We start from the raw sequence: 20,189 nt of genomic DNA, 5'->3' as shown, positions 1-20,189 counted from the left end.
CCAATGAACGGAAGTGGCTGTTGGAGGCTTTAAGGTAGCTTTAAATTCCTGCTGTCTTCAGAGCTACCCCCTTTCACCCGGATTCGGGCTTCGCGTGACCAATGGCTGTAGACGTGAAGTCGCGAGCAAAGCGTTATGAAAAACTGGACTTTCTCGGAGAGGGACAGGTGAGGCTCTGTCGGGATTCCGAGGGCCCTGAGCCGCCTCACAGCCTCGCCGGCTTCCTCGTGGAAGCCAGAAGACTGGCCTGGCTGCTTGTTCTCTTGCCCGGACGCACCTGCTGCCCCTCAGGACACCTTGAAGGTGACCCTGAGCGGCCCTCTTCTTTCTGAAGAATGGACTGGCGGGGATGTGGACTGCCCCACCGTTTCGGGCCATCGCTAGTCTGCTCCAAGAACCCCTGGGTTCTTTGCTTCCCAAAATCTTTTTTAAAAATGTAAAAAAGGTAACAGAAAAAAGCTCCCACAAACTCACGTTATTTCTGTTTTTCTCTCTAGTTTGCTACGGTTTACAAGGCCAGAGACAAGAACACCAACCAAATTGTTGCCATTAAGAAAGTGAGTTGCAGTCTGTTGTTTTTCCTTGAGCCGATGGGTGGTCGTTTTACTACTCTTGATCGTGCTTTGCTACTGAGCAGTTACTTATGTCATTTTCAAAGAAAATATAATTTATTAGTGTCTTGTGTTTCAAGATGGAACTCGGGTTAACTGAAATTGAAATGAAGAGGAAGCTGTATATTTGTTTTATAAACTCAGATGTTGGCATAGAGCACAAGTACTGCCTCTTTTGGGTCCTTAGAGCTATTTAATATGATCTTTCCAGGTTATTATTTCTGCCTCACCTGCATCTCTGTGTATCATGTCAGTATTTTTGGTGTACAGATTTACCATAAAAGGCTTTCACCAGCATTAGCAACATTGATGGGCATTTTTAAAACTCATTTAAGCTTTTTTACATTCATTCAAGAAACTTTGGCCATATTTAGGTAACTTTCTATATGCCAGGCACTTGCACGGACATTTTTTCATTTAACTCTCAAAACAGCCTTGTGAAATAGGAAATTTTCCACCTGAGGTATCTGAGCTAAGAGGGATTAGGTGATTTATCAAAATGACCCAGATAGTAAATGCTGAAGCTAGCATATATATCCAGGTGTCCTGCTGCCAGGCTGATTGCTCTTTCTACTGAAATCTACTGACTTGCTCTACTACTGCAATCAATAATCCTCTCAAGGAGAGGCCTGTTGGTGAGGTAACCACCTTTCTATTGTTCCTGTTCCTATTTGAACCTGTTTCTCCTTCAAAATTCCTAACTCCTTAGAAGCAAATCCCTCTCATTCACTTAACACCTGGCTCCCGCTCGTCCTCTGCACAATTATTCCTGCTATTGTTACCCTTTTTACTTTTTCTGACTTCTCACTTCTTCGTTTTCCAGTTGATGTTCTATAATTCAGCACTACAGCTACTCCCTTGTAAAACTTGAACTCCTCTGACCCTTTCTAAAGCAATCTTTTTTATTCTACCCCTGGTTCACTATATTCAAGCCACACGTACCTTTCTGCCTTTGAACATATTAATTTATTTATACTTAGGACTATGGCAAGTGCATTTGTAGACATTTTCCACTTGAGGTATCTTGAGGTACGTATTTCCACTTGAGGTATTAACTTGACCGACTGACATTATCTCTTCAAACTGTTGGCATATTGATTTCTGTACCTTGTCCGATGGTATATGATAGTGTTAGTGGAGCTTTTTGTTTCCTTGCTTTTAACATGAATTAGGATTTAGAATCATACCGCTTGAAGGTGACTTGAGAATGGCATCTTGTTTTCATTTAATTTTTCAGTTAATTTCAAGATACATCTTTGTGGTTTTAAGAGTCAGTTAATAGGCCAAGACTTTTAACATGTCTGGCTCCCCAATTGCTGGTTTTCACTCCTTGGAGCAATCACTCTAAACTCCTATAACTGTTTCCTCTGTATTTATCTCCATTTTTTAAATTAATATGCTTATATCATTATTTTTGAGTGGTTCCCCTCCTCCCCAAGCTTTTTGTACCTCTTAATGCCCTTCACCTATTTTGCCTATCCCCCAACAACCACAAGTTTTGGCAACCACCTCCCCTCTAGCAACCCCCAGTTCATTCACTGTATTTATGAATCTGTTTCAGTTTTTTTCATTTGTTTTGTTTTTTAGATTCCAAATATAAATGAAATCAAAAAGTATTTGTCTTTCTCTGTCTGACTTATTTCACTTGGCATAATACCCTCTAGGTCCATTCATGTTCCAAATGGCAAGATTTCATTCTTTTTAATGGCTAAGTACTCTTCCATCGTGTATATATACCACATCTTTATTATCCATTCATCTGTTGATGGACACTTAGGTTGCTTCCATATCTTGGGTATTGTAAATAATACTGCAGTACACATAGGGGTGCATATATCTTTTAAAATAGTGCTTTTGTTTTCTTTGGGTAAGTACCTAGAAGTGGAATTATTGGGTCCCATGGTATTTCTACTTTAAATTTTTTGAGGAACTGCTATACTGTATTCCATAGCAGCTACACCAATTTATATTCCCACCAACAGTGCATGAGGATTCCCTTTACAGCCTCACCAACTCATGTTTTTCTTAGCTTTTTACTACTAGCCATTCTGACTGGTTTGAGGTGATACCTCATTGTGATTTTAATTTGCATTTCCCTGCTGATTAGTCATGCTGAATATCTTTTCATGTGTCTATTGGTCCACTATGCCTTTTTGGTAGAACATCAATTCAGGGCTTCTGCCCATTTTTTTATCAGACTTTTTTTTTTTTTTTGCTGTTGAGGCATATGAGTTCTTTATATAATTTGGATATTAATCCTTTATTGGCTATATCATTCACAAATATATTCTCCCATTCAGTAGGTGGCCTTTCATTTTGTGGATGATTTCCTAAGCTGTTCAAAAGCTTCTTTGATGTAGTTCCACTTCTTTATTTTTGCTTTTGTTCTCTTGCCGTGGAAGACAACCAGGCTAATTGGCAAGGTCACTGTCCAAGAGTATATTGCACATGGTCTTGGTCTTCCATTTAAGTCTTTAAACCATTTTGAGTTTATTTTTGTGTATGGTATAGGACAGTGATCCATTTTCATTCTTTTTCAGGCATCTGTCCAGTTTTACCAACACTATTTATTGAAAAGACTGTTTAATCCCCATTGTATATTCTTGCCTCCTTTGTCATAGATTAAGTGACTATAGAATGTGGGTTTATTTCTGGGCTCTCTGTTCTGCACCATTGCCTGTTTTTGTGCCAGTACCATACTACTTTGATTACTATAGCTTTGTAGTATAGTTTGAAATCAGGGAGCATGATACCTTCAGGTTTGTTATTCATTCTCAATTTGCTTTGGATACTGGGGTCTTTTGTGGTTCCATATAAATTTTAGAATTATTTGTTCTCGTTCTGTTAAAATTGTGATCAGCATTTTGATGGATTTGACATTGAATTTGTAGATTGCTTTGAGTAGTAAGGACATTTTAATTACTTCTTCCAGTTCACTGGCACAGTATATCTTTCCATTTATGTGTGTTATTTTCAATTTCTTTCATCAGTGTCTTACAGTTTTCAGAGTACAGTTCTTTCACCTCCTTGGTTAAATTTATTCCTAGGTATTTTATTCTTTTTGATTCAATTATAAATGAGATTATTTTCTGGTGGAATTCATTATGTATCTGGATATTGATCCTTTGTCAGAAGTAGGCATTGCAGATGGCATCTCCCAGTCTTTTGCTCGGATTTTTGATTATTTATGGTATCTTCTGAGGCACAGATGTTAATTTTTAATCTAGTTGAATTTGGCCATTTTTTTCTTTTTCTTTTTTTTTTATTAAGGTGTTATTGATATACACTCTTATGAAGGTTTCACATGAAAAAACAATGTGGTTATTACATTTACCCATATTATCAAGTCCCCACCCATACCCCATGTCAGTCACTGTCCATCAGTGTATTAAGATGCCACAGATTCACTGTTTGCCTTCTCTATGCTACACTGTCTTCCCCTTGACCCCCTCATACCCTGTTTACTAAACATAATACTCATCAATCCCCTTTTCCCTCCCCCACCACCCCACCTGTCCCCTTTACTAACTGCTAGTCCCTTCTTGGAGTCTGTGAGTCTTATGTTGTTTTGCTTCTTTAGTTTTACTTCGTTGTTACACTCCACAAATGAGGGAAATCATTTGGCACTTGTCTTCCTCTGCCTGGCTTATTTCACTGAGCATAATATCCTGCAGCTCCATCCATGTTGTTGCCAGTGGTAGGAATTGTTTGTTTCTTATGGCTGAATAGTATTCCATTGTGTATATGTACCATATCTTCTTTAGCCATTCATCTACTGATGGACAATTAGGTTGCTTCCATATCTTGGCTATTGTAAATAGTACTGAGATAAACATAGGGTGCATATGTCTTCTTCAATCTGAGAACTTGTATTCCAAGGAGAGGGATTCCTGCTTCAAATGGTATTTCTATTTTGAGTTTTTTGAGGAACCTCCATATTGCTTTCCACAATGGTTGAACTAGCTTACATTCCCACCAGCAGTGTAGGAGGGTTCCCCTTTCTCCACATCCTCGCCAGCATTTGTTGTTCTTAGTCTTTTCAATGCTGGCCATCCTTACTGGTGTGAGGTGATATCTCAGTGTGGTTTTAATTTGCATTTCCCTGATGATTAGTGATGTGGAGCATCTTTTCATGTGTCTGTTGGCCATCTGAATTTCTTCTTTGGAAAACTGTCTCTTCATATCTTCTGCCCATTTGTTAATCAGGTTATTTGCATTTTGGGTGTTGAGGTGTATGAGTTCTTTATATATTTTGGATGTTAACCCCTTGTTGGATGTCATTTACAAATATATTCTCCATACTATAGGATGCCTTTTTGTACTGTTGATGGTGTCCTTTGCCATAAGAAGCTTTTTAGTTTGATGCAGCTCCATGTGTTCATTTTTGTTTTTGTTTCCCTTGCTTGAGGAGATGTGTTCAGGAAGAAGTTGCTCATGCTTACATTCAGGAGATTTTTGCGTATGTTGTCTTCTAAGAGTTTTATGGTTTCATGACTTACATTCAGGTCTTTGATCCATTTTGAGTTTACTTTTGTGTATGGGGTTAAACAATAATCCAGTTTCATTCTCTTGCGTGTAGCTGTCCAGTTTGCCAACACCAGTTGCTGAAGAGGCTGTCATTTCTCCATTATATGTCCATAGCTCCTTTATGGTATATTAATTGAACATATATGGTTGGATTTATATCTGAGCTCTCTGGTCTTTTTCAGTGGGCTATGGGTCTGCTCTTATGCCAGTAACAAAGTGTCTTGATTGCTGTGGCTTTGTAGTAGAGATTGAAGTCGGGCAGCATAATCCCCCCAGCTTTATTCTTCCTTCTCAGGATTGCTTTGGCTATTCAGGGTCTTTTGTGGTTCCATATATATTTTAGAACAATTTTCTCTAGTGTGTTGAAGAATGCTGTTGGTATTTTGATAGTAATTGCACAGAATCTGTAGATTGCTTTAGGCAGGATGGCCATTTTAACAATATTAATTCTTCCTGTCCATGAGCATGGGATGTATTTCCATTTATTGGTATCTTTTTTAATTTCTGTCATTAGTGTCTTGTAGTTTTCAGAGTATAGTTTTTTGCTTCTTTGGTTAGGTTTATTCCTAGGTATTTTATTCTTTTTTGATGCAACTGTAAATGGAATTGTTTTCCTGATTTCTCTCTCTGCTAGTTCATTGTTAGTGTATAGGAATGCCACAGATTTCTGTGCATTAATTTTGTATCTTGCAGCTTTGCTGAATTCAGATACTAGATCTAGTAGTTTTGGAGTGGATTCTTTAGGGTTTTTTTTTGTTTTTTTTATGATTACATTTTTTTTTTTTTGAGGGCATCTCATATTTATTGATCAAATGGTTGTTAACAACAATAAAATTCTGTATAGGGGGGTTATGCTCAATGTACAATCATTAGTCCATCTCAAGCCTAATTCTCGTCAGTCTCCAATCTTCTGAAGCATAATGAACAAGTTCTTACATGGTGAACGAATTCTTACATAGTGAATAAATTCTTACATGGTGAACAGTACAAGAGCATTCATCACAGAAACTTTCGGTTTTGATCACTCATTATGAACTATAAACAATCAGGTCAAATATGAATATTCGTTTAATTTTTATACTTGATTTATATGTTGATCCCACATTTATCCCTTTATTATTATTATTATTTTTATTTTTAATAAAATGCTGAAGTGGTAGGTAGATGCAAGATAAAGGTAGAAAACATAGTTTAGTGCTGTAAGAGGGCAAATGTAGATGATCAGGTGTGTGCCTATGGACTAAGTATTAATCCAAGCTAGACAAGGGCAGCAAAACATCCACGGATGCAGAAGATTTCTCTCAAAACAGGGGGGGTGAGGTTCTGAGCCTCACCTCTGTTGATCCCCAATTTCTCACCTGATGGCCCCCCTGCGACTGTGCCTGTCTTAGGTTGTTCCTCCCTTGAGGAATCTTACCCGTCTCTGACTAACCAGTCATCTTCCGGGGTCATACAGGGAAATGTAAAGTTGGTAAGTGAGAGAGAAGCCATATTGTTTGAAAAGGTTAGCTTTTTACTTCTTTGCAGATTTATGCCCTGTGGGTTCTATGCCCAGTACTTGTCTCGAGGTATCTTTACCACCTGGAGGAATTACGATACTCGGTAAATTCGATATGAGGCACGAATTCTATTTAAGGGTTGTAATTAGGAAGGAAGAAGAAAAGCTATAGAGGTAGCATATGGAAGAAAACATGGGAGGATTGATTATTTCTTTGACATATCTTCTTGTAGGTGACCTTAAGCATGTATAGATTTTAAACTACCAACTAATTTGCGCTCACATATTAACATAATAGGAATACGGTGACATAAACAAAGCAAATCTATAATTACCATCCATCTCCTGTGAAGCCAAGAAAACCATTTAGGCACCCTAGGCATTTGTGAAAATTTGTCTGTGATATGATGGATATTGTCCAACTGTACTTGAACAGTCTGAGAGAAATCAGACAAATTAAAGCAGCCCATTTCTGGGATCTGTTCACATCCCATATGTTCTATTAACCGTAGATACTCTATAGTCATAAGATTTTGGAGTACTACAACTTGCACCCCTCCCAACTCCTGGTTGAGTTCCAACAGTACAGATCTGCTCAAATTCGTTGTCTCACTGTATGCACATGCCAGCCTAGACATCTCCCTCCTCATTCCAATGGCAAGTCCAGGAAACGGTGGGGTGGATGCAGCCACAACCGCAGCATCGCCCAGATCCCTGTGGAGGCTTTTTGATGATCATCCCCCTGGCAAAAGTCCTCCAGAGAGTGCTGATGCCGGAAGCTCCTCCTCATATCGTATCTTAGTTCATTTTCTGGGTAGCCAAGCTAGGCCTTGATCTTCTGCATAGAAACAAACAGACCCTTTGCCCACACTTTGACATGCCCTCTATACCACTGTGCAGAACTTATTGGAGGTCAGCACACAGGAATTTCTTTTTTTTTTTTTTTTATTAAGAGAAAGGAATATCATCAGAAAAGAGTACTTCCATAGCCGATCATCTGACACCCGTTAAGTGATCAACATTAAGGATATTTAAAGCATGTGTTGATCTTTGATTTACCAATAGTTTTATCCTATCAAGGAGTAATTGCCCTTTTCTTTCTTTCTTTCTTTCTTTTTTTTTTTTTAATCTTTAATCTACACTTACATGAAGAATAATATGTTTACTATGCTCTCCCCTATATCAGGTCGCCCCTAACAACCACATTACGGTTACTGTCCATCAGCTTAGCAAAATGTTGTAGAGTCACTACTTGTCCTCTCTGTGTTGTATAGCCCTCCCTCCCCTTTCTCCCTCCCCCCCATGCATGCTACTCTTAATACCCCCCTTGTTCTTCCCACCCCCTTATCCCTCCCTGCCCACCCATCCTCCCCAGTTCCTTTCTCTTTGGTAACTGTTAGTCCATTTTTGGGTTCTGTAATTCTGCTGCTGTTTTGTTCCTTCAGTTTTTCCTTTGTTCTTATACTCCTCAGATGAGTGAAATCATTTGATATTTCTCTTTCTCCCCTTGGCTTATTTCACTGAGCATAATACTCTCCAGCTCCATGTTGCTGCAAATGGTTGGATTTTTCCACTTCTTATGGCTGAGTAGTATTCCATTGTGTATATGTACCACATCTTCTTTATCCATTCATCTACCGATGGACATTTAGGTTGCTTCCAATTCTTGGCTATTGTAAATAGTGCTGCGATAAACATAGGGGTGCATCTGTCTTTCTCAAACTTGATTGCTGCGTTCTTAGGGTAAATTCCTAGGAGTGGAATTCCTGGGTTAAATGGTAGGTCTGTTTTGAGCATTTTGATGAACCTCCATACTGCTTTCCACAATGGTTGAACTAATTTACATTCCCACCAGCAGTGTAGGAGGGTTTCCCTTTCTCCACAGCCTCGCCAACATTTGTTGTTGTTTGTCTTTTGGATGGCAGCTGTCCTTACTGGTGTGAGGTGATACCTCATTGTAGTTTTAATTTGCATTTCTCTGATAATTAGCGATGTGGAGCAACTTTTCATGTGTCTGTTGGCCATCTGTATTTCTTTTTTAGAGAACTGTCTGTTCAGTTCCTCTGCCCATTTTTTAATTGGGTTATTTGTTTTTTGTTTGTTGAGGCGTGTGAGCTCTTTATATATTCTGGACGTCAAGCCTTTATCGGATCTGTCATTTTCAAATATATTCTCCCATACTGTAGGGTTCCTTTTTGTTCTATTGATGGTGTCTTTCGCTGCACAGAAGCTTTTCAGCTTAATGTAGTCCCACTTGCTCATTTTTGCTGTTGTTTTCCTTGCCCGGGGAGATATGTTCAAGAAGAGGTGACTCATGTTTATGTCTAAGAGGTTTTTGCCTATGTTTTTTTCCAAGAGTTTAATGGTTTCATGCCTTACATTCAGGTCTTTGATCCATTTTGAGTTTACCTTTGTATATGGGGTTAGACAATGGTCCAGTTTCATTCTCCTACATGTAGCTGTCCAGTTTTGCCAGCACCATCTGTTGAAGAGACTGTCATTTTGCCATTGTATGTCCATGGCTCCTTTATCAAATATTAATTGACCATATATGTTTGGGTTAATTTCTGGAGTCTCTAATCTGTTCCACTGGTCTGTGGCTCTGTTCTTGTGCCAGTACCAAATTGTCTTGATTACTATGGCTTTGTAGTAGAGCTTGAAGTGGGGGAGTGAGATCCCCCCTACTTTATTCTTCTTTCTCAGGATTGCTTTGGCTATTCGGGGTCTTTGGTGTTTCCATATGAATTTTTGAATTATTTATTCCAATTCATTGAAGAATGTTGCTGGTAATTTGATAGGGATTGCATCAAATCTGTATATTGCTTTGGGCAGGATGACCATTTTGATGATATGAATTCTTCCTAGCCATGATCATGGGATGAGTTTCCATTTCTTAGTGTCCCCTTTAATTTCTCCTAAGAGTGACTTGTAGTTTTCAGAGTGTAAGTCTTTCACTTCTTTGGTTAGGTTTATTCCTGGGTATTTTATTTGTCTTGATGTAATGGTGAATGGAATTGTTTTCCTGATTTCTCTTTCTGTTGATTCATTGTTAGTGTATAGGAAAGCTACAGATTTCTGTGTGTTAATTTTGTATCCTGCAACTTTGCTGTATTCCGATATCAATTCTAGTAGTTTTGGAGTGGAGTCTTTAGGGTTTTTTATGTACAGTATCATATCATCTGTAAATAGTGACAGTTTAACTTCTTCTTTACCAATCTGGATTCCTTGTATTTCTTTGTTTTGTCTGATTGCTGTGGCTAGGACCTCCAGTACTATGTTAAATAACAGTGGGGAGAGTGGGCATCCCTGTATGGTTCCCGATCTCAGAGGAAATGCTTTCAGCTTCTCGCTGTTCAGTATAATGCTGGCTGTGGGTTTATCATATATGGCCTTTATTATGTTGAGGTACTTGCCCTCTATTCCCATTTTGCTGAGAGTTTTTATCATGAATGGATGTTGAATTTTGTCAAATGCTTTTTCAGCATCTATGGAGATGATCATGTGGTTTTTGTCTTTCTTTTTGTTGATGTGGTGGATGATGTTGATGGATTTTCGAATGTTGTACCATCCTTGCATCCCTGGGATGAACCCCACTTGGTCATGGTGTATGATCCTTTTGATATCTGTTGAATTCTGTTTGCTAATATTTTATTGAGTATTTTTGCATCCATATTCATCAGGGATATTGGTCTGTAATTTTCTTTTTTGGTGGGGTCTTTGCCTGCTTTTGGTATTAGGGTGATGTTGGCTTCATAGAATGAGTTTGGGAATATTCCCTCTTCTTCTATTTTTTGGAACACTTTAAGGAGAATGGGTATTATGTCTTCTCTGTGTGTCTGATAAAATTCCGAGGTAAATCCGTCCGGCCCCGGGGTTTTGTTCTTGGGTAGTTTTTTGATTACCGTTTCAATTTCTTTGCTCGTAATTGGTTTGTTTAACTTTTGTGTTTCTTCCTTGGTCAGTCTTGGGAGGTTGTATTTTTCTAGGAAGTTGTCCATTTCTTCTAGGTTTTCCAGCTTGTTGGCATATAGGTTTTCATAGTAGTCTTTAATAATTCTTTGTATTTCTGTGGCGTCTGTCGTGATTTTTCCATTCTCATTTCTGATTATGTTGATTTGTGTTGATTCTCTTTTTCTCTTAATAAGTTGGGCTAGAGGCTTATCTATTTTGTTTATTTTCTCAAAGAACCAGCTCTTGGTTTCATTGATTTTTGCTATTGTTTTCTTCTTCTCAATTTTGTTTATTTCTTCTCTGATCTTTATTATGTCCCTCCTTCTGCTGACTTTAGGCCTCATTTGTTCTTCTTTTTCCAGTTTCGATAATTGTGATGTTAGACTATTCATTTGGGATTGTTCTTCCTTCTTCAAGTGTGCCTGGATTGCTGTATACTTTCCTCTTAAGACTGCTTTTGCTGCGTCCCACAGAAGTTGGGGCTTTGTGTTGTTGTCATTTGTTTCCATATATTCCTTGATCTCTATTTTGATTTGTTCATTGATCCATTGATTATTTAGAAGCATGTTGTTAAGCCTCCATGTGTTTGTGAGCCTTTTTGTTTTCTTTGTAGAATTTATTTCTACTTTTATACCTTTGTGGTCTGAAAAATTGGTTGGTAGAATTTCAATGTTTTGAAATTTACTGAGGCTCTTTTTGTGAGCTAGTATGTGGTCTATTCTGGAGAATGTTCCATGTGCACTTGAGGAGAATGTATATCCTGTTGCTTTTGGATGTAGAGTTCTATAGATGTCTATTAGGTCCATCTGTTCTAGTGTGTTGTTCAGTGCCTGTGTGTCCTTACTTATTTTCTGCCCGGTGGATCTATCCTTTGGGGTGAGTGGTGTGTTGAAGTCTCCTAAAATGAGTGCATTGCAGTCTTTTTCCCTCTTTAGTTCTGTTAGTATTTGTTTCACATATGCTGGTGCTCCTGTATTGGGTGCATATATATTTAGAATGGTTATATCCTCTTGTTGGACTGAGCCCTTTATCATTATGTAGTGTCCTTCTTTATCTCTTGTTACTTTCTTTGTTTTGAAGTCTATTTTGTCTGATGTTAGTACTGCAACCCCTGCTTTCTTCTCACTGTTGTTTGCCTGAAATATGTTTTTGCATCCCTTGACTTTTAGTCTGTGCTTGTCTTTGGATTTAAGGTGAGTTTCTTTTAAGCAGCATATAGATGGGTCTTGCTTTTTTATCCATTCTATTAGTCTGTGTCGTTTGATTGGTGCATTAAGTCCATTTACATTTAGGGTGACTATTGAGAGATATGTACTTATTGCCATTGCAGGCTTTAGATTCGTGGTTACCAAAGGTTCAAGGTTAGCTTCTTTAGTATCTTAGTGCGTAACTTAGCTCGCTTATTGAGCTGTTATATATACTGTCTGGAGATTCTTTTCTTTTCTCCCTTCTTATTCCTCCTCCTCCATTCTTCATATGTTGTGTGTTTTGTTCTGTGCTCTTTTTAGGAGTGCTCCCATCTAGAGCAGTCCCTGTAAGATGCCCTATAGAGGTGGTTTGTGGGAAGCAAATTCCCTCAGCTTTTGCTTGTCCGGGAATTGTTTAATCCTGCCATCGTATTTAAATGATAGTCGTGCTGGATACAGTATCCTTGGTTGAAGGCCCTTCTGTTTCATTGCATTAAATATATCATGCCATTCTCTTCTGGCCTGTAGGGTTTCTGTCGAGAAGTCTGATGTTAGCCTGATGGGATTTCCTTTATAGGTGACCTTTTTCTCTCTAGCTGCCTTTAAAACTCTTTCCTTGACAGGCACAGTCGCAGGGGGGCCATCAGGTGAGAATTTGGGGATCAACAGAGGTGAGGCTCAGAACCTCACCCCCCCTGCTTTGAGAGAAATCTTCTGCATCCGTGGATGTCTTGCTGCCCTTGTCTAGCCTGGATTAATACTTAGTCCATAGGCACACACCTGATCATCTGATCATCTATATTTGCCTTCTTACAGCACTAAACTATGTTTTCTACCTTTACCTTGCATCTACCTACCACTTCAGCATTTTATTAAAAATAAAAATAATAATAATAATAGGAGAAATGTGGTATCAACATATAAATCAAGTACAAAAATCAAATGAATATTCATATTTGACCTGATGGTTTATAGGTCATATTGCATGATCAAAACTGAAAGTTTCTGTGATGACTGCCCTTATACTGTTCACCATGTAAGAATTTATTCACTCTGTAAGAATTCGTTCACCATGTAAGAACTTGTTCGTTATGCTTCAGAAGATTGGAGACTGACGAGAATTAGGCTTGAGATGGATTAATGATTGTACATTGAGCATTGACCCCCCTATACTGAATTTTATTGTTGTTAACAACCATTTGATCAATAAATATGAGAGATGCCCTCTCAAAAAAAAAAAAAAAAAAAAAACTCTTTCCTTGTCCTTGATCCTTGCCATTTTAATTACTATGTGTCTTTGTGTTGTCTTCCTTGGATCGTTTCTGTTGGGGGTTCTGTGTAATTCCATGGTTTGTTCGATTATATCCTTCCCCAGTTTGGGGAAGTTTTCAGCAATTATTTCTTCAAAGAGACTTTCTATCCCTTTTCCTCTTTCTTCTTCTCGTACCCCTATAATACGAATATTATTCCTTTTGTATTGGTCACATAGTTCTCTTAGTGTTGTTTCATTCCTGGAGATCCTTTTATCTCTCTCTATGTCAGCTTCTATACATTCCTGTTCTCTGGCTTCTATTCCTTCAGTGGCCTCTTGCATCTTATCCATTCTGCTTATAAATCCTTCCAGGGATTGTTTCACTTCTGTGATCTCCTTCCTGACATCTGTGATCTCCCTCTGGACTTCATCCCATTGCTGTTGCATTTTTCTCTGCATCTCATCCCATTGCTCTTGCATTTTTCTCTGCATCTCTGTCAGCATGTTCATGATTTTTATTTTGAATTATTTTTCAGGAGGACTGGTTAGGTCTGTCTCCTTCTCAGGTGTTGTCTCTGTGATCTTTGTCTGCCTGTAGTTTTGCCTTTTCATTGTGATAGAGACAGTTTGCAGAGCTGGTACGAATGACCGCTGGAAGAGCTTCCCTTCTTGTTGGTTTGTGGCCTTCCTCTCCTGGGAGAATAGCGACCTCTATTGGCTTATGCTTGTCAGCCGTGCGCAGACAGGGCTTCTGCTACATGCCCGTTTGCTATGGAGTTTATCTCTGCTGTTGCTGTGGGTGTGGCCTGGCTGGGGCTGCTCCAAAATGGTGGAGCCCTGTTGGAGGGGGAGCGGCCGGGAGGCTATTTATCTCCGTAAGGGGCCTCTGTGCTCCCTGTTGCCCAGGGGGTTAGAGTGCCCAGAGATCCCCAGATTCCCTGCCTCTGGTCTAAGTGTCCTGTCCTGCCCCTTTAAGACTTCCAACAAGCACTCTCCAAACCAAACAACAACAGCAACAATGAGAGAGGAAACAGAAAAAAAAAAGGAAAAAACATGCGATTTTTTTTGTCCTCAGGTGCCGGTCCCAGTCACCCGCTCACTGGTCCTGCTGCCCTGCCTCCCTAGCACCGGGGTCCCTTTCCCTTCAAGGCTTCCAAAAAGCACCCGCAAAAAAAAAAAAAAAAAAAAAAAAGGGAAGAATGCGCGATATTGTTTGTCCTCAGGCGCCGGTCCCAGGCACCCACCCACCAGTCCTGCCGCCCTGCCTCCCTAGCACTGGGGTCCCCGTCCCTCCAAGGCCTCCAAAAAACACTCGCCAAAAAAAAAGGGAGAAATGCACGACCCTCTCCGTCCCCAGGCGCCGGTCCCAGGCACCTGCTCACCGGCCCTGCCACCCTGCCTCCCTGGCACTGGGGTCCCTGTCCTGCTAAGGCCTCCAAAAAGCACTTGCCAAAAAGAAAAAAATGGGAGAAACGCGCGATTTTCTTTGTCCTCAGGCACCAGTCCCAGGCACCTGCCCACAAGTCTTGCTGCCCTTCCTCCCTGGTATTGGGGTCTCCATTCCTCCAAGGCTTCCAAAAAGCACTCGCCAAAAAGAGAGAAAAAAAAAGGGGGAAAAACGTGCGATTTCCTCCGTCCTCAGGCGCCGGTCTCAGGCACCTGCCCACCAGTCCCGCAGAGAACAACGCTCGATATTCTTTGTCCTCAGGCACCGGTCCCAGGCACCCCCTCACTGGTCCTGCTGCTCTTCCTCCCTAGCACCAGGGTCCCTGTCCCTTTAAGGCTTCCAAAAAGCACTCGCCAAAAAGAGAAAAAAAAAGGGAAAAAACGCTCGATTTCCTCCGTCCTCAGGCGCTGGTCTCAGGCACCTGCCCACCGGTCCCGCAGGGAAAAACGTGCAATATTCTTTGTCCTCAGCCGCTGGTCCCAGGCACCCGCTGACTGGTCCTGCTGCTCTGCCTCCCTAGCACCGTGGTCCGTGTCCCTTTAAGGCTTCCAAAAAACACTCGCCAAAAAAAACCCCGCTCCGGTTTCTTTCCTTCTACCGGGAGCTGGGGGGAGGGGCGCTCGGGTCCCGCTGGGCCGGTGCTTGTATCTTACCCCCTTCGCAAGGCACTGGGTTCTTGCAGGTATGGATGTGGTCTGGATGTTGTCCTGTGTCCTCTGGTCTCTATTTTAGGAAGAGTTTTCTTTGTTATATTTTCGTAGATCTATGTGTTTTGGGGAGGAGATTTCCACTGCTCTACTCACGCCGCCATCCTGGCTCCGCCCCCCTTTAGGGTTTTTTTATGTACAATGGCATGTCATCTGCAAACAGTGACAGTTTAATTTCTTCCTTGCCAATCTGGATGCCTTTTATTTCTTTGTGTTGTCTGATTGCCATGGCTAGGACCTCCAGTACTATGTTGAATAGAAGTGGGGAGAGTGGGCATCCTTGTCTTGTTCCTGATCTTAAAGCTTTCAGCTTCTCACTGTTAAGTATAATGTTGGCTGTGGGTTTGTCATTTATGGTGTTTATTATGTTGAGGTACTTGCCCTCTATACCCATTTTGTTGAGAGTTTTTATCATGAACGGATGTTGAATTTTGTTAAATGCTTTTTCATCATCTTTCGAGATGATCATGTGGTTTTTTTTCTTTCTTTTTGTTGATGTGGTGGATGATGTGATGGATTTTTGAGTGTTGTACCATCCTTGCATCCCCAGAATAAATCCTACTTGATCTTGATGGATGATCTTTTTGATATATTTTTGAATTTGGTTGGTAATTTTTTGTTGAGTATTTTTACATCTATGTTCATCAGGGATATTGATCTGTAATTTTCTTTTTTTGTGGTGTCTTTACCTGGTTTTGGTATTAGAGTGATGCAGGCTTCATAGAGTGAGTTTGGAAGTATTCCCTCTTCCTCTACCTTTTAGAAAACTTTAAGGAGGATGGGTATTAGGTCTTCACTAAATGTTTGATAAAATTCAGCAGTGAAGCCATCTGGTCCACGGGTTTGTTCTTCGGTAGTTTTTTGATTACCAGTTCAATTTTGGTGCTGGTAATTGGTCTGTTCAGATTTTTCTGTTTCTTTCTGGGTCAGCCTTGGAAGGTTGTATTTTTCTAGAAAGTCCATTTCTTCTAGGTTATCCAGTTTGTTAGCATATAATTTTTCATAGTATTCTCTCATAATTCTTTGTATTTCTGTGGTGTCCATAGTGATTTTTCCTTTCTCATTTCTGATTCTGTTTATGTGTGTAGATTCTCTTTCTTTCTTGATAAATTTGGCTGGGGGTTTATCTATTTTATTTTCTTGAAAAACCAGCTCTTTCATCGATTCTATTGTTTTATTCTTCTCAATTTTATTTATTTATGCTCTAATCTTTATTATGTCCCATCTTCTTCTCGTTTTGGGTCTCATTTGTTCTTCTTTTTCTAGTTTCATTAATTGTGTGTTTAGACTGTTCGTATGGGATTGTTCTTTCCTGAGTTAGGCCTGTATTGCAATATACTTTCCTCTTATATGGCCTTTGGTACATCCCACAGATTTTGTGCTGTTGAATTATTGTTGTCATTTGTCTCCATATATTGCTTGATTTCTGTTTTTATTTGGTCATTGATCCATTGATTATTTAGGAGCATGTTGTGAAGCCTTCATGTGTTTGTGGGATGTTTCATTTTCTTTGCGTAATTTATTTGTAGTTTCATACCTTTGTAGTCTGAGAAATTGGTTGGTATAATTTCAGTCTTTTTTAATTTACCAAGGCTCTTTTTGTGGCCTAGGATATGATCTATTCTTGAAATTGTTCCACGTGCACTTGAGAAGAATGTGTATGCTGCTGGTTTTGGGTGTGGAGTTCTGTAGAAGTCTGTTAGGTCCATCTGTTCTAATGTGTTGTTCAGTGCCTCTGTGTCCTTATTTTCTGTCTGATTGAGCTGTCTTTGGAGTGAATGGAGTGTTGAAGTCTCCTAGAATGAATGCATTGCATTCTACTTCCCTTTTTAATTCTGTTAGTATTTGTTTCACATATGTAGGTACTCCTGTGTTGGGTGCATAGATATTTATAATGGTTATATTTTCTTGTTGGATTTACCTCTTTATCATTATGCAATGTCCTTCTTTGTCTCTTGTGACTTTCTTTGTTTTGAAGTCTATTTTGTCTGATACAAGTACTGCAACTCCTGCTTTTTTCTCCCTATTAGTTACATGAAATATCTTTTTCCATTCCTTCACTTTTAGTCTGTTTATGTTTTGGGGTTTAAACTGAGTCTCTTGTAGGCAGCATATAGATGGGTCTTGTTTTTTTATCCATTCATTGAGCCTGTGTCTTTTGATTGGTGCATTCAGACCATTTACATTTAGGGTGATTATCAATAGGTATGTACTTATTGCCATTGCAGGCTTTAGATTCATGGTTACCAAAGGCTCCAGGTTAACTTCTTTACTATCTAAAAGTCTAACTTAACTCACTTAGTATGCTATTGCAAATACAATCTAAAGGTTCTTTTGTTCTCCTTTTTCTTCCTCCTCCATTCTTTATATATTAGGTATCATATTCTGTACTCTGTCTATCCCTTGACTGACTTTGCAGGTAGTTGATTTAATTTTGCATTAGCTTAGTAATTAACTGCTCTACTTTCTTTACTGTGGTTTTATTATCACTGGTGACAGCTATTACACCTTAGGAACACTTCCATCTATTGCAGTTCCTCCAAAATACACTACAGAGATGGTTTCTGGGAGGTAAATTCTCTCATCTTTTGCTTATCTGGAAATTGTTTAATCCCTCCTTCAAATGTAAATGATCATCTTGTTGGATAAAGTATTCTTGTTTTGAGGTCCTTCTGCTTCATTGCATTAACTATCTCATGCCACTCCCTTCTGGCCTGTAAGGTTCTGCTGAGAAGTCTGATGATAGCCTGATGGGCTTTCCTTTGTATGTGATCATCTTTCTCTCTCTGGCTGCTTTTAATAGTCTGTCCTTATCCTTGATCTTTGCCATTTTAATTATTATATGTCTTGGTGTTGTCTTCCTTGGGTCCCTTGTGTTGGGAGATCTGCATACCTCCATGGCCTGAGAGACTATCTCCTTCCCCAGATTGGGGAAGTTTTCAGCAATTACTTACTCAAAGATACTTTCTATCCCCTTTTCTCTCTCTTCTTCTTCTGGTACCCCTCTAATACGAACATTGTTCCATTTGGATTGGTCACACAGTTCTCTCAATATTCTTTAATTCCTAGAGATTCTTTTTTCTCTCTGTGCCTCAGTTTCTTTGTATTTCTCTTCTCTTATTTCTATTTAATTTATTGTCTCCTCCACCATATCTAATCTTCTTTTAAAACCTTCTGTTGTATGTTTCATTTCTGATAGTGTATTCCATAATGATTGGATATCCTACTGGAATTCATTCCTGAGTTCTTAAATATTTTTCTGTACCACCATGAGCATGTTTATAATTTTTATTTTGAAATCTCCTTCAGGAAGATTCATGAGGTCATTTCATTTGACTCTTTCTCTGGTGTATTTATGATTTTGCTTTGAACCAGGTTCCTTTGACGTTTCATATTTGTATGTGGTACCCTCTAGTGCCCAGAAGCTCCCCTCTCTGGAGCTGCTCAGCCCCTGGAGCAATGTTGAGGGTCTCAGGGGAGTGGTGCTGGTGCCTGGGGGAAGGAAAGAGCTGTGTCCTGCTTCCTGGCTACTATGCCTGTCTCCACTGCCAGAACCAGTGGGCCAAGCTCACAGGTATAAGCCTCTATGCTTTGTGTTTGTAGCTGCAGTAGGCGGGGCTTCCCTCTGGCTGGCCTGACACCAGGGTAGGGTTGTTGGTTTGGGAGCCAGGTGCTGGCTGGCCGGGGTGAATGTACAGCAGACTGCATATCACGGAGGCGGGCCTTGGATCTGTGTAGCCTGCCAGGGGGCTGGAGTGCATGAAGATTGTGAAAGTCCCCAACCTGCTGGGCAGAGTGCACCCAAACAATTTTGTCTACCTGTCCTTTCTCCTGAGCAGTAAGCTCTGTGCAATCCTTGCCCCTTTAGCAGCTCTTTCACTGTAAGGAAATCTTTCAGACTGCCCACCTTTCTTTTGTCCCAGAGCAGCTGGATATGGATCCCTGTTTTCTACAAATGGCTAGAATCTCAGTCTCTCCATGTATTCTGCCTGTTTTAGTTTTCTAGCCCCCCTAATCACCAGAACACCATACAATGTAGGTTTGTGCTCCCAGAACAGATCTCCAGAGTAGGTGTTCAGCAGTCCCAGGCCTCCACCCACTTCCCACTGTTTCTCTTCCTCCTGCCCATGAGCTGGTGTCAGGGAAGGGCTTGGGTCCCGCCGGACCACAGCTTTGGCACATAACCCTGTTCTGTGAGGTCTGTTCTTTTCTCTGGGTGTATGCAGTCTGGTGCAGCTGTCTTTCCTGTTGCTCTTTCAGGATTAGTTGTATTAATTTTATTTTCATATTATATGCGGTTTTAGGAGGAGGCCTCTATCTCATCTCTCACCCTACCATCTTTAATCCTCTTGTCCATTTTTTTCTTTATGGGTTTCCTTTTGAGTGCTTCCATATCTCCAGATTATAAAAAATCCTTTATTTTTTTATAAAAATTTAAAAGGTTTGCTTTTTCACACCTAGGTCTTTATTCCATCAGGCATTAATTATTTTGTGTTGTATAGTGTGAGGAGCCAATATTTTTGTTTCCAGTTGTCCTAATACTATCAATAGTCCTTTTCCTGGTGAATTGTAATGCTAAGTTCCATTGTATACTTGGGTCCATTTTTTTTCCATCCCTTACTACAGTGTTTCCAATTACCCTCGCCTTATAAAAAGTCTTAAAATGTGATGAAGCCTACATACCTGTTTTTCTTTAAAATTGTCTTGGCTATTCTATGAGTCAGTTGAGAAATTTGAAACAATCAGGATAATTTGAGTAGGTACTAGGTATTACATGCTACTATAACATTATTATTAATTTTGTCACATATGAAAATGGCATTTTGACTATGTAAGAAATGTCCGTGTTTTAGAGATCATTACTTAAATATAAAAGCAGTGAAATTACATCAAATCTGGGATTTGTTTTAAAATAGTCAGCATAAAGGGGAGGATGAATGATTAAGTGTGGTGAAATATTGATAATTGTTGAATCTGAGTAATGTAGTGGATGGTTTCATGAAACTAAT

General features: G+C 39.7%; 1 protein-coding gene across 5 annotated transcripts in view; it reads left to right on the top strand.

Annotated features, from left to right (window-relative positions):
* CDK7 (cyclin dependent kinase 7) overlaps positions 1-20,189 on the top strand; it is a 46,667-nt gene continuing 26,478 nt past the window's right edge. For 4 of the 5 annotated variants that reach the window (XR_005063377.2, XM_037026124.2, XM_037026125.2 and 1 more), the window contains exons 1-2: positions 1-167; positions 498-557. Coding sequence is in view for 4 of the 5 variants with exons in the window: in XM_037026124.2 (XP_036882019.1) it covers positions 102-167; positions 498-557 (126 nt within the window). In the remaining variant the exon portion in view is untranslated. The remainder of the gene's footprint in view (positions 168-497; positions 558-20,189) is intronic. The other variant, XM_037026127.2, reaches the window with a different exon arrangement.

Source organism: Manis javanica, chromosome 1 (assembly GCF_040802235.1).
Source record: "Manis javanica isolate MJ-LG chromosome 1, MJ_LKY, whole genome shotgun sequence".
Lineage (NCBI taxonomy): Eukaryota > Metazoa > Chordata > Mammalia > Pholidota > Manidae > Manis > Manis javanica.
Note: the sequence above shows the minus strand (reverse complement) of the source record. Positions and strands in the feature narration are given on the sequence as shown.